We start from the raw sequence: 14,864 nt of genomic DNA on the forward strand, positions 1-14,864 counted from the left end.
ATTTGTGCCTTATTTATGCTCCGTAGTTGTTTTTTTTCACATTACTCGATTGTTACTATTGAGTACAGACTTTTTCCGTTTGTATTTCTTCATTCTAAAAATAAAAATGTCTTAATTTTTTTTAAAAAATGCTTGATCTTTTGAGAGAAATTCAAAAACAGTGTTGCTGTTGATAGGTAGGGCATTCTTTGATGCTATCAACAGAAGATTGATAAGAGGTTGCATCATCTATCTGAATTCTACATATTGGAGACATTATGGTCTAATACTTCAATAGAGAAAATCAGGTATGTGAGTCATAAATCTACAACATAATCTCCTGCTGATTCTGTGGAGGATTGGGAGGGGAAAGCCATCTGCTCCAAAGGTTTTTGATATATATCTTTTTATCTAAGCTGTTCAAAGGATTTTATGAAAGGAATAAGCTTCAGATGTAGCCATCAAAAAAATATAGGGTAATCAGTAGGAGGTGAGGAAGGGAAAAGCACAAATTCTGGCTTGTTGAAAGCCCCAATTATTTTCCCCTCCTTTCTCACTGTACGGTGCCTTTCTGAATTAAGGGAAAAAATTGTGAAGTGTTCTATGCTGGTAGCAAAAGGCTTGGGGGGGAGAGGGAGGACAGATGAAAGTAGCAGGAAAAAAATGTCCTCACAAATTTAAAAACATATATTTTGTATTTAACCCCCTTCCCCCCATTAATTATATATATTCTTTGTTAGCAAGCCAAAAAATTTAAAGACACACACACACACACACACACACACACACACACACACACACACACACATTGCCATCTGGAGAGAGTGGTCACAGCTGTAGATCAAAAAGATGGGTTGATTCAAAGCCACATAAATCCTCTTCATTACAATGCATAATGATTTAACACTCTATCATGGAAATGATCAAGTGCTTTAGTATAAGTATAAAAAGAAGAAATAAGAAACTTCTTAAGCATGGAACAATTCTAGAGCAACTGCATTTCTTCCTATAATGAAACTGTAGGGTACACTAATCATATTTGTTTTTGATAACATTCAGGGATGGCAAGCTCCTCTATGTTTGAATGTCTCCCATGATTACAGCTCATTATGTGTGCCAAGGGGGCTATAGTGCCATTCAGTACTCTTTGGAGCTCCCCAACTTCTATAATTTTCATGCTACAATAGCTCACAGGAGAACTTTAAAGGAAAAGGACAGTTGGCTTTTCATGGCCTGCTGACTATTTTGTGTTTTCTTGAGTTCCTACTACAGCGTGAAATGCCTCAATTCCATATCATGCTTATTTTCTATTAATAATAAAATATATTTCAAAGTGTTGCCTTAAAGCAGGCCACTGATAAATTGTACATCAGTCTAAACACAGACACACGCACGCGCGCGCGCACACACACACACGGACGAAACAGTTCCCCATTAGATTCTATGAAATCTCCTTCCCAGTCCAGAAAAGTTAGAAAAAGCTTACTGAAGACAATAACCTTCACTTTTCAAACCCAGGGTGGTTGCCAAGGAGTTCTAAACTCTGGGTGCATTCACCAAGAAAACCCACGCAAACCTCTATGCTTAGCATCCTGAAATGCTAGGACGCTTAAAGCTCAAAATGTTAAAACTGCACGTGTGCAAATACTTGAGGATGAACTATTTTGAATTTGAAACACACTGTTCTGCCCTCATGTGTTAACTCAATCAACATGAATGATTCCTCATCTTGAAATTATCCTGTTTTGTTCATGCTTGAAATGAGGTAATTTGAATTCTAGTCCCAATTACTATCGTAGGTCAGGACTACCTGTATCTACTGAGTCATGATGATCATAGCATAGAAGATAGCAATTTTGAATATAGGAGGAGATTTATTTATTAATCCATTGATTCATTCATTTATTCATCCAATTTCTATAGCCACCCATCTTAAACCAATTGAGTTTGGGCAGTGAACAACATTACAACACATTAAAACCATAAAAACAGTTGCAAATAATACATATAGGGAACCAAGAAATATCATAAAAAATTATGTAAAAATTAACAGCGCATGAGGCCCCATACACTTTCAGAACTCCAAGCTCATGCAAACAGCCAGTGTTATGAAAGGCTAACAGGGTTAGGGCCATCCTGAGCTTCAAAGGAAAAATGTTCCAATGGACAAGGTTTACCGTTAAGGAGATACGGTACTTCTCATGGTCTCAGCCAGCTGACATTCCTTAGGTAACAGGGCCTGCAGCATCCCCAATTTAATAGACTGAATTGGATGGGAAGAAACTATTGTGAAGAGACGGTCCCTTAGGTAACCGGATCTGAAGTCAGGCAATTGTAAGAGCAGGAAATAATAAATGAAATAAAAGGAAGAAGAAAGGTATGTTATATGTCTGTGAAAGAAAGAGAGAAAGAGAGATGTTATAGAAATTAAGTTGATGGTCTTATCTTTTGGAGTGGAGTAAATACATGCAAGGAAGCAAAGATGTAGGTTTGATAATTATGAATGACAGGGCTAAGATGCATGTCATGAAATATGAACTGGGACCATCTGGCTGGCTGTAGGTATGTATGAAAGTAGGAACCTGTAGGTTGGTGAAAGTTGCATATGTTATGTTCCAGTGAACAGTGTTAACCAGAAATCGAGTTTGGGGAAAAAATAGTGCAGCATTCTAAATGAATGTGATCCCAAGTAGGAAAATAGTCTGTTAAGTGGTATGAATGGACAGCGGGAACAACAAAAGAGCATAGAAAAAGTAACTGAGTCATTCATAAACCCAAGAAAGAATTAGCATGTTGACTGGTCTTATTCAAAAAAGGCCTATTTCAAACACATAGTTTAGACATAAGTCCATTCATATACATCCAGGGAAAAGCAATTAATATAAATCAAGAAGCATGACTGTTTTGATTGTTTATGACAAAAAACATGAGGGAATTGGTGAAAGGTACACAATAATTAAATGTGTGACAGACCAATCTTTGGTAGAGTCAAAAGTGGATCTTGTGAAAAAAAATGAACAAGGAAAACAATAAACGAAGAATTGGAGGGAAAGTAGATGAATACAGGAGAAGAAACTAGGAGTCCTATATACTAGGGATCTGCTCCAGATAGAAGCTACTTGTCCTTCATTGCCAAGTTACACTATTTGTTCTCATTCCCCCAATCTATCAGTAAACTAAAGTGGTGAGACCAGGAAATATATGCCTTTTCAGTTGCTACCCCAGTCCTGCAGAGATTCAGTCCACTGAGATAGGATTGGCTCTTCCTTATTACCTGCAGGAGGAATTTAAAACGATTCTCTTGTCAGGCTTTTTGGTGTTAGCTTACTGGGGGTTGTTGCTACTTTAATTTACTGTCCAGGTTTATTACTTTTGTTCTTTTACTGCAGTTGTATATTTTATACTTTTTCTTTTTATTTATTGTTAGAGGGGGTGGCTTAGAAATAGCATTAAACTATTAGAAGGCAGGTTATTCATTCAACAGAACGAATGCAAAATGGATAAAATGAAAAAGGATATGGAAGTTGCTTGGAGCAGAATGGAAAGAATTATGTTACAAAAGTGTTTGACATTACACTAATGAGAAGTCTGAAGAAAATGTTTGGTGGTATGATGAAATGAAAGAGGCTGAAAGTAAGGGGGGAAATTCATATAAATGCCCCCCAATGAGTATGAAACCTATTATACAATGTAATTATATTTCGCTGCTTGTTATTTTGTTTAGATGAAAGAATGGATGTTGCTGAGAAACGATGAGACTTTTAGAGCGAGAAGATCATGACCTAAGGTTTAGATGCAATACTTAAAAGTAATGGGGATTTCAAAAATATCTGTGAGCCTGACAAGCCAGTTTGGAGCAATTGGATCATCTGCCTACAGTTGTTGTGATTCAGGGTCACCCTGTGGGTTCGGCAGTTGGGTCGGACGATTCAGAGAAGGAGGAGAGGGATGTTGGAGAGGTTGCTGAGGGTGTTGGAGAGCTTGCTGATGAGAGCCCTCAGCCAGGCCCCTCCCACCTGGTTAAGACGCAGACCCAGCTGTGTGAGCCTGACAGTGTGGATGAAGATGACCCACAGCTGGCCCTGTTCAAGGACGCCCGACGCAGGAGGCAGTCAATCAGGAGTAAACAGAGGAAGGCAATGGGGCACCTCGGAAGGAGGCAGAGAGAAGCTATGCCCTGAACTGTTTAAAAGGGGAATGCGTGGGAGGGCTGGTTTGCTGAAGGCAACCGTTTGAATAGCTCCTGTTTCATGGTTCGTGTCTTGTTTTTGCTCTGTTTGCTTTTGTGTCCATAAATTTGGCAGGCTTAGTTCCAGCCTCTTGCCTTCTTGTAAAGGGGTTGTCCCTGCCTTATCTGCAGGGCCGGTAGTAGGCTGGTACAGAACAACAGTTCCCTTTTTCCAGAACTATTGGACTTTCTTGTTATTTTGCAGGGATGGGTCTTGACAGGACATTCTTGTGTGAAATGATCAGATTCTGCACAATGTGTCTCAGTGCTAATTTATTTAGTTTTAGTAGAGTTTTACTAGCTCAGTTATGGAATTTTGCTACCTCAGTTATGGAGGTCTTGTTTGTCACCACTCATGCCTTAATCACTTCCAGGTTGGAATATTACAATGCGCTCTACATAGTAATAGTAATAAAGTTGTGCCTTGTTGAAAATAATAGGCAGGAGTGAACTTTTGTGTACAAAATGAAGTCTTAAAGTACAGGTTGATCTTATTTGTGTGGTTGCATCCCAGTATACAACCATGGATAATGATGCTGCATGTAATAAAAAGTTGAGACTAGGAGAACTGGGGAGCTAGATACTAGAACACTAGAAAATGACCAAAAAGAAAAAAAGAAAAGAAAATCAAACATGTAAGGAAAAAGCAAAAATAATGATAACTGTTCTTTGGCCAATTCAGACATTCCTTTCCCCCTATTTTTTTTTGCAAAGAGAAAAATCAGAAATAAAGATTATGTGTACTTATGTATTTTTTCTGGGGAAGATAAAATAAGAAGATGATCAAAAAGGCTCAGAATGCTGCAGATATTTGGAAACTGGGAAACTGATGGGAGTGGAGGGCAGATATTTACTTCAATATATATACATATACATATACATATACATATACATATACATATACACACATATACACACATACATATATACACACATACACACATACATATATACATATATACACATATACACATATACATATATACATATATACATATATACATATATACATATATACATATATACATATATACATATATATATATATATATATATATATATATATATATATATATATATATATATATATATATATATATATATATATATATATAAAACAGCAGGTAGATCAAAGCCACACTTGGGAATCTATGCATTTGTGAAAGAATTTATTATTCTGGTACAGAATTATCAACCATGGAAATGAGCAACTATAGCTAATGAAATCCCACCAGTATATAAATTAAAATCAAACCAATTACCTTGCACTTTCAAAAGTTGCAGAAGGTGACTTTCCAATAGCACCAAATCCAACACCAACAGCCAAACCCTCTGAAACAGAGCAAGAAAGCCGTGGTTACTAATCCTGCAATTAGCTTGGCAGACAAATTGTTCTATTCAAATCTTTGGTTTATATAAAACCTGCAGAATAGCAACAGTTTTTACCTGATGTATAAGTCTACAATTTTACACTATTCTGGAAATTATAAATTCTCTGATATCTACAAAACACATTACTGGTTAAGATGGAAATTATTCAAAACAAAGACCAATAATGACATTAATAATGACTTCCAAAGAAACCATCATTATGCCCCCATTTGGAGCATAAAACCCATATATGTTTGATTGTTCCACTCTATAATTTTAAGCTTAAAAATTTACACAAGGGCACACCATTAGATGCTGGAATTACTACTGTAGGTCAGCATCACAATTTGGGGCTGGTATCACAACATAAAACTATTAGACATTAATTTTAAGGATCATGCTGTTTTTGCCAAACAAGAAATCCAGTGCAAGATGATTCTAAAAGATTTTAAAAGTTGGGAACAGATATTCAAAGCATCACAGTAATTGAGCAATGATAATATAGCATGGACACAGATGGAGAAGAAATATATGGAAGATGAAAACTACTCATCAGCATTCTAACTACTGCAAGACACAACATGTAGGGAAGAGAGCAGATGGGATACTTGTTTCAGAAGACGTGACACAAATTATATTGGTGTAAAGTGTTATGCTTTTTGTCCAGATGGAACTAAAGCATAATATAGTATTCACCTTGTCAGAGGGCAATTTCTACCTGCATTCTTTCAAGATTAACCACTTGTTAGTATCCTACACTCCTACAGAACTGCATTCCTGAAGCACATCAACAAACGTCTTTCTAAATGCGAGGAGATGAAATTGGAAAGTATTAAATAGGGTGTTTATCGAGATTCTCTGTCATCCTGGTCATGGTTGTCCCAAAGGTGCTTTTTCATGAGGCAACTGGACTTTCTTTTTTCTCTCTGAAAACGTTTCACTTTTCATCCAAGCAGCTTCTGCAGCTCAGATATTAAATAGGATCAATTGAAAACTAGTAGTAAAAAGAGTTGTTTAAAGAAGGGGCTGCTAGTGGTATGAGTATGTGGTGACATAGGAACAGAGCAGACCAAAACCTTCAGAGGTTCTAGGCCTGTGGTGCTGGGCAGATCTGGGCTGGATGATGGAGGCAGCTGCCAGCATGAGTCCAGGTAAGCCTCCGGAGTGATTTTTGTGGCGCCTCAGCAGCTGGATTCAGGCTCCAGAGGCCTGGAAAATGCTTCTGCCTCCGGGATCGGCCATGGGGAGTGCGCAAAATCGCTCTGCACCTTAGATCCAGGCAGCAGAAGCATTTTCCAGGTCTCCAGTACCCGGATCGGGCCACTTGCATGCCCCAAAATCGCTGTGAGGCCATGGATGCAAGCTCCGGAGGCCTGGAAAATGCTTCTGCTGCCTGGATCTAGGGCTATAGAGCGATTTTGTGCACCTCCCATGCCTGATCCAGGTGGCAGAAGCATTTTCCAAGCCTCTGGAGCTCACATCCATGGCCTTGCGGCGATTTTGGGGCATGCAAGCAGCCCGATCTGCACTCTGGAGGCCTGGAAAATGCTTCTGCCACATTTTCCAGGCCTCCGGAGCTTGCATCTAGGGCTGCAGAGTGATTTTGCATGCCCCCCATGGCTGATCCAGGTGTCAGAACCATTTTCCAGGCCTCTGGAGCCTTGATCAGGCCACTGCCGCACCCAAAAATCACCCCGCGGCCATGGATGCGAGTCCAGAGGCTTGGAAAACGCTTCTGCTGCCCAGGATTGGCATGAGTTGAAATTAAAAAGTAGTTTTAAAGATAAAGTACAGGTACTCCTCACTCTCCTTTAATATCTCTTCCCCCACCCCCTTTAATATCATCTCTTCCCCCACCCCCTTTAATATCATCTCTTCTCCCATCCCCTTTAATATCAGTGAGGCTCCTCCAGTAGACCATGCCCCGGCACTCGCCCCGGTCCCATCCTCCCTCTGCTGGAGACCCTCAGATCCTCCCCAGTCCTCCCCAGCCCCGCACAAGTGCTTCTGATGCGAGTGAAGTCAAGCTGGCCATGCCTACCCAGTAGGCCACGCCCATGCCAGCCACACCCACCAAGTAGGCCACACCCACCCAGTGGGCCACGCCCATCCCGCCCCTGAAGATAAATAAGTGGGGTTTGGGTTGCAGTTTGGGCACTCAGTCTCTAAAAGGTTCGCCATCACAGCTGATGGTAGAAAGACAAAGTTTAGTCTTGTTTTCTCAACGGTCTGTTCTGCAGAATCTTTTGAAAATATTGACTGGCTACTAGGGCCAGAAAAAGGAGGAGCCAGCAAGCAGCATCATCCACAAAGAGGCTGACACATGGAGAAGAACAAAGGTGGGAAAAGATGCCTGTATTTACTCAGAGGAAAGTCCCACACAGTAGTTCTTTGGAGAAGCAGGAATGACAATGCATCCATAGAAGAGTGACCATTGTCTAACATGAGAGACAAACTCTGCACCATGCTTGAATCAAGAAGCTGGAAGAAGCTAAACAAGCAACCGTGGGAAAGAAGGAGGAGGTAAAGGACTCAAAATAATAAAAGTTTAAGAGCTAAGTTGTAAAGCAATAAAAGAGATAAGAAAGTGTGAGCAGAGATAAATAATCAGGGGAGAGTGAGAACAAGAGGGCTAAAGACAAGAACTTAAGGTTTGGATGAAAAAACTGCTGCTAAGTAAAGAAAAAGCTTCAAAGTTGAAACCAAACTGTAACTAAAAATGAATTATGTTAGAATAAGACAAAAAACAACAACCCTGCTAATGTTTAGAAATGCAAACATTAAAAGTGACACTAATCACTGACAATAAATCAACACTCTTATTATGCATATTGTTGTAAAACAATATATGTTTTGTCATAAAATCCTGATTCCTGCCTGCCTTTATAATCCTTTATAAAAAAAAGAATCCCATGATATAATTATACTACCATCGTCCCTGATCACTGGGCCTCACAGCTGGACTGATAAGAATTCCATAATAATTTTACACTATATTCCAATGTAAAGCTACCTTGTCTACTTAAACAGGTCTGAGGGACTAAATAGCCCAACAAAACTGTATTTAAGGTAGCTGTTCCACATCTGGAATGTCAAAGGAAAAACACATAAGGCACAGCATTTGTTTTTCCAAGGAAATTCCACATAGGAAAATATAAACATAATTCTTTATTGGGGGAAAAAGCAGGTCAACCTTTCGTGAAATGACTTTTGTCAGTAAAGCCACTTTTGCTTTGTCAGCTTCGCTGATGTGAAAATTAGAATTCTTAGGACATGTTAACTCACAGGAGATGAAATTTGTTGGTAGCCAGATTTTACATTTTTTAAAAGTTATTATAGTAAAGAACTCTGCATGTTCTACTGACATCCTTCTGCCAGGTGTATTTTCAGCTCTGCAGGGGATAAATCAGAACTGCCTTAATTACAATTGCATTATCTGTTAATAGGGAGAGAAAAGAAAGCATTTAGCCTTCAAACAGGTGCAAGAAATCACACAATATTTTGTGCTCACCAGAGATGAGTTTTGAAGTAATTCCTGCATAATTGGCTCATTCTCCTTAACTCAATTATGGAGGCTTCTATTTTTCCCCCCTCAGATATATTCCCTATGTCTCAAAAGCGAATGTTCGTGGAATAATTCTTACCTGTATAAAAAAAAATCAAGGTATCTCTTTTAAAATAATATGTTGACAGACTCTATTTACCAAGAAAATTAGGTGGGTGTATAGCATGAAATGGTTGAAAAAGATAAAAAGAGCATTGGGAGAATATTTGAAGAACAGTGAAGTAGATGCATTGAAGCTGGTATATCTTGAAGCATTACTGAATACTGAAGAGATGAAATTGGCTTTCGAGAAAGACCAAATGAAGAAGAGAAAAGAGATATGGTAAGGCAAAGTATTACATAGCCAGTATGTAACAAAAATAGCTGGCAAACCAGATAACAAAACTGACAATGGCTAAAAGCAGAGCAATTTAAGAAAGAGACAAAGAGGCTAATTCTGGCTGCACCAGACCAAACCTTAAGAACAAATTTATGCTAAGTCAAAATTGAGAAGACAGAAGCAGACAGTAAATGCCACCTCTGCAAAGAACCTGAAGAAACACTGGATTATCTAATTAACTGTTGTAAGATCACATAGACTGACTACAAGCAACAGCACCACACAGTAGCAACAATAGTGCATTGAAATATTTGAAAGAAATAACATTTACCTGCAAGTAAGAACAAGTGGGACCACAAAATAGACAAATAATAGAAAATGATGAAGCTAAAGTGTCCTGGGACTTTAGAATTCAAACAGAAAAGGCACCTGCCACTTAACTGTCAATAAAAAAGACAACAAAAGTCTGGATTGCAGAAGTGCCAGTATTTGGAGACAGCAGAAAAGAGAAGAGAAAGAATTAGAGAAAATCACAAAATATAAAGGCCTAAAAACAGATGTAGAACAACTAGTGGCAAAAGAAAGCAAAGTACCAATAAGAATAACCTTGGGTGTAATCTCAAAACAAACAGGGACGCGGTGGCTCAGTGGGTTAGGACGCTGAGCATATCGATCAGAAGGTTGGCAGTTTGGCGGGTCGAATCCCGAGTGCCGCGTAACAGAGTGAGCGCCTGTTACTCGTCCCAGCTTCTGCCAACCTAGCAGTTTGAAAGCACGTAAAAATGCAAGTACAAAAATAGGGACCACTATGGTGGGAAGGTAACAGCATTCCGTGCACCTTTGGCATCTAGTCATGCCAGCCACATGACCACGGAGACGTCCTTGGACAAGCACTGGCTCTTCGGCTTTGAAACGGAGATGAGCACCGGCCCCTAGAGTCGGAAACAACTAGCACGCATGTGCGGAGGAACCTTTACCTTTACTTTAATCTCAAAACATCTAGACGCCCTCCCCCCATTTGAACACCATCGGCACTGATAAAATCACCATTAGTGAATTGCAAAAAGCAGATTTATCTGGAACAGTATACTTCCTAAGAAGATCCCTCTAACTCCCTTGTACCATCAAACAACATCTCCCTCAGGATCTTGGGAAGGACTTGATAGGTGGATAAAAATGCCAAATCTAGTCTAAACACCTAACTGATTGTGCCCCCCAACATATAATAAACACATATATTTGTTATCATTTACCACAAGGTCTAAATTGTTGCATGGAGGGAGAGAGAAAAGGAAGAAAAATTAACTATAGACAAAAAAAGACAAAAGCTATGGGACAGCTTACAATCTCTTGATGAAAGTTTTTTTTTTCATTTACATACAATGAGACAGTGGAACAGATTCCTTATTTCAAGAGAGAAATTTTGTATAAATGCTCATCTTGACTTTCAGATTCCAAAGTACTTAAAGCACTCAATAACAAGGCAAGAGGTCAGAAACAATACCAAGGAATTCAAGATAAAGATTCAGGTACACCAAAACCAAGAAAATTGGTGAGAACTAGGGTAGAATGGAACAAATCTTTGGAAAGAATTCAAAATGTCTTGGTATTTTTTAATATCTGCCCAAAAGAAATGTCATCATAGGGCAAGCTTTGGATGTCAAAAAATTATTGCTATTTGAGATTGAAATTTGAAAGCCTGTTCAATGTGAATGAGGCTATGGACACTAAGATAAATATGAGTTTTTCTTCTGAATTTCTATTACAATATCAAATAGAAACAATCAACTGGAAAATACTGATAATTTCTACACAGGTTTGCAGTGCTTCAACATTCTTAGCCAAACTTTAATGTTTAGTCCTTGATTTACAACCATTGATTTAGTGACCATTCAAGGTAACAATAGCACTGGAAAAAGTAACTTATCACCGTTGCTCACATTTACAACCATCACAGTTATTTGATAAAAATGCAGACACTCAGGTAATCATCCTGTATTTACAATGGTTGCAACTTTCCAGGGTCATGTGATCACCATTTGCGACCTTCCCAGCTGACCTCTGATAAGCAAAGTCAATGAAGAAAGCAGGATTTGCTTAATAACTGCATGATTCACTTAACAATTGCAGTGATTCGCTTAACAACCACAGCGAGAAAGGTCACAAAATCAGGTGCAACTCATTTAACAACTGCCTTGCTTGGTAATGGATATTCTGATCTGAACTGTGGTTGTAAGATAAGGACTATTTGCACTGTGAGAAAGTAACAATGGTCTCTTAGATCTAGATCATGTGTGTGAAACTCGCCACATCATGTGACATGTCGCGACCTATCACGACTTCTTTTGCATTGCCGGAGCTGGGGTGGGCCGGCAGTTTGACACCCCTGATCTAGATAGAAAACCTGTAGTTTTGTTACTGCATTATCATTCTCAATACACTCAAAAAATATGAAGGTCTGAAAAAATTACACACTTCTATCTGCCTTTTGCTAATGATAAAGGTGCCATTTTACTGCACAAGATAGTCTTATATTCAGTGTGTGAGAGAAAGGACCCTAGATGCACAATTACTGCATATATGAAGTTAGAATTTCTCCAGGCAGGAGATAATTCTGTGCCATTAGTCAGAGAAGCTTATATCCTTTAAAGAACAAAATATTAGCAAACTACATCAGAAAAAAAGACAGATGCTTCAGTTGCCCAAATAGAGGTAAGAACAAAGGAAGACAGTCTAAGCTATGGAAAAGCCAGACCAATTATCTGCTGGGAATTCCCAGGAGGAAACCTAGCAAGTAAAATACAAACTGCAGCTACCCACACAATATAAATAGGAGAAAACTGTGTTCAGCAGAAGGTACATGGTGAGAGGACAGTGTGTTGGGCAAGAGCTGTATAAAGAAAATGGAAACTCACATGTCACTAAGTGTCTTGCCAAAAGTGTAGAATCAATTATGAGTGGGCTGCAATGGCCTATTGTGCCACTCATGAATATAGAAAATGAGGTGCTGGAAGAGGTTACGCTAATTTATGCTGGAGAGAGTAATCTCCTTTTCTAATGATGCATGGAAAGGAAAAGTCAAAAGAATGGAGGAAAAAAATTATATGGTGAGTCAGTCTGATGTTTTGCAATTAGCCTCTCTACACCAAGGATTTCTATGGGACCTATGTAATAAGGGGAGTTCCTACTTAAGGATAAAAAATCATTATCCTCACATATCCTGCGGTTCTGCCTCATCATGGCAGGGGCCGGGGGAAGTGTTCCTGTAGGGATAAACAAAGAACGCTGGGAGTGTATGCCAAGCGTATATATTCCCAGCAAGATCACCAAGACATGAAGCAAGCAGGCACCTATACTAGCAATAGAGGAGGATGCTGGAGGCACATGATCACCTTAGTGACGATGGAAAAGGAATTAATTACTATTGCATGGGGAAGGCAATGGTAAATCACTCCTGCATTTTTACCAAGAATAGAAAAATACAAAATGATTATCAGTATACTGCCAGAACAAATCTGGCCCCTCAGACTGGATGACACCCAACATGCTACTCAGGATCTTTCTGAGTAATAATGGTGTTTATGATACAGCTAGATTAAAGCCTTCAAGACATCTAGTTGCTGATACTGCCATATGGGAAAATAAAATCCAAAGCTGCAAACGTAGAATTACAGTATGAACATGGAACTAGAATTCGACATCTAAGGAACTGAGATAGACTGGAATTGGATACTCTCAGTCATAACACCACACTTGTTTACCCTTCAGGAGATGAGAAATGAAGAAGGAATAGTTAAGATCATCCAATGCAGATTGAAGCCCTACATGGAAAAGGAGATGCCAGTTGTCAAGATGATTTAAGAAAACACTGAGGAGTATGAAACATTATTGCTGACGCAGGCTGGATAATTAAGAAAGCCAAAAAAAAAAACCAACCCCCCAAAGAAGTCAGTATGTGCTTCATTGATGGTTGAAAGGCCTTGGGTTATGCAAATCACGTTAAGCTATGGGATGTGCTTAGAAAAATGGGAACCCCAGAACATCTCACCAACCACTCTTTGGAAAAGGTTCTAACTCTGGGAAAAGTAGAAGAAAGAGGACAACTAGCATCAGGAAGGATGGACTCCGTTACAGTGGTGACGGGTGGTGCACCATCGGAAAGGCCCGAAGGACAGGTTAGGATCATCAGGGACAAGATCTACCAATGTGATTGCTACAAGTTTACACTGACTGGATGGCACATAATTGATCAATCAAGGACTGTTCTCATACAATTAAAATATATCACATAGCTTCACTATTTACACATTTAAATTGATAATCAGGGCAGCTCTTGAAAGTACTGCTTAGACACTTAGGGAGATGACAGCAGTCTCTCTCCAAATTAGCTGCTATAGCCATTAACCTCACCCCTATCCTCCCCCTTTATTTGGGGGATGCATATAAATTGGGTTTAATTCTCCAGGTCTAAATTTTGAGAGGACTGCTGTGAAACAATTAAAGTGCCTCATTCACCTTCACCTGCTGGCTGGCAGATAATAATGTTGACAAATCCCAGTTAATGTCAAAGTTATTCTACTGTTATAAAACAAATCTCTTTACTATCCGAGCCCTGAAAGGAAGCTCAGTCCAAAAGCCTCTTGACTGATCATAGGAGAAAAAAGCACAATGCAATCAAAATAAAGCTTGCATTTAGAAGTTGTGAAAACAGACCGCATGGCAGCTAAATTTTGCTTCATTTGTTTCAAAAATATTTGGTGGTAATAGACGTACATAGTTACATTCATATTTTCTCCTGAGCTTTACTCATTTATTTTAATTCAGTGGGAAAGGTAATACAGAAAGAATGATTGCTCAAGAAAGAGGAAGATACGGAAAATATGTAATATTGTCCTCTATTTTTCCACTTGTACTTAAATTCCCATTAGTCGTTCACCCGCTGCAGTTTCAAATTTTAACACATCTTGTTATTTCTTCTTAGAGAAGCACTTAATTATAAAGTGACACTTCAGGGCCAAGGTATCCATTACACAAAGTTCTATGTAACACTTTATTCCCAGGATTAGGATTTTTTTTAAAAAAATATTTCTGAATAGAAACCATCCAGACTGTCGGCATGAACAGAGGAATGGTGGGTAGGAAAGGTAATTATTTTTTTTCATGATGACTGCTTTTAAGTCTTAGAATTTCTCTCCAATCTAACTGTTCCCTCTCTCCCTACCTTCCTGGTAGAAATATGTATTTTCACTTTTGGAGCACTTTTTTTTTTACTGAGAGAAATCTGGTTTGGGGCTAATAGTTAATGCAAAATGAGGATAACCTTTTCTAACATAACAAATGACAATTCATAGAGAAACCAATAATCAAATAGTGTGTTCAAATCAAACAAAAGGAAAAATATC

General features: G+C 38.8%; 1 protein-coding gene across 4 annotated transcripts in view; it reads right to left on the bottom strand.

Moving 5' to 3' along the window:
* SLC39A11 (solute carrier family 39 member 11) overlaps positions 1–14,864 on the bottom strand; it is a 383,748-nt gene that overhangs the window by 41,117 nt on the left and 327,767 nt on the right. For all 4 annotated transcript variants that reach the window (XM_081321875.1, XM_081321877.1, XM_081321874.1 and 1 more), the window contains exon 7: positions 5,470–5,539. In XM_081321875.1, coding sequence (XP_081178001.1) covers positions 5,470–5,539 — 70 coding nt within the window. The remainder of the gene's footprint in view (positions 1–5,469; positions 5,540–14,864) is intronic.

This window comes from Vipera berus, assembly GCF_964194415.1.
Source record: "Vipera berus genome assembly, chromosome: 2".
Taxonomy (NCBI): domain Eukaryota; kingdom Metazoa; phylum Chordata; class Lepidosauria; order Squamata; family Viperidae; genus Vipera; species Vipera berus.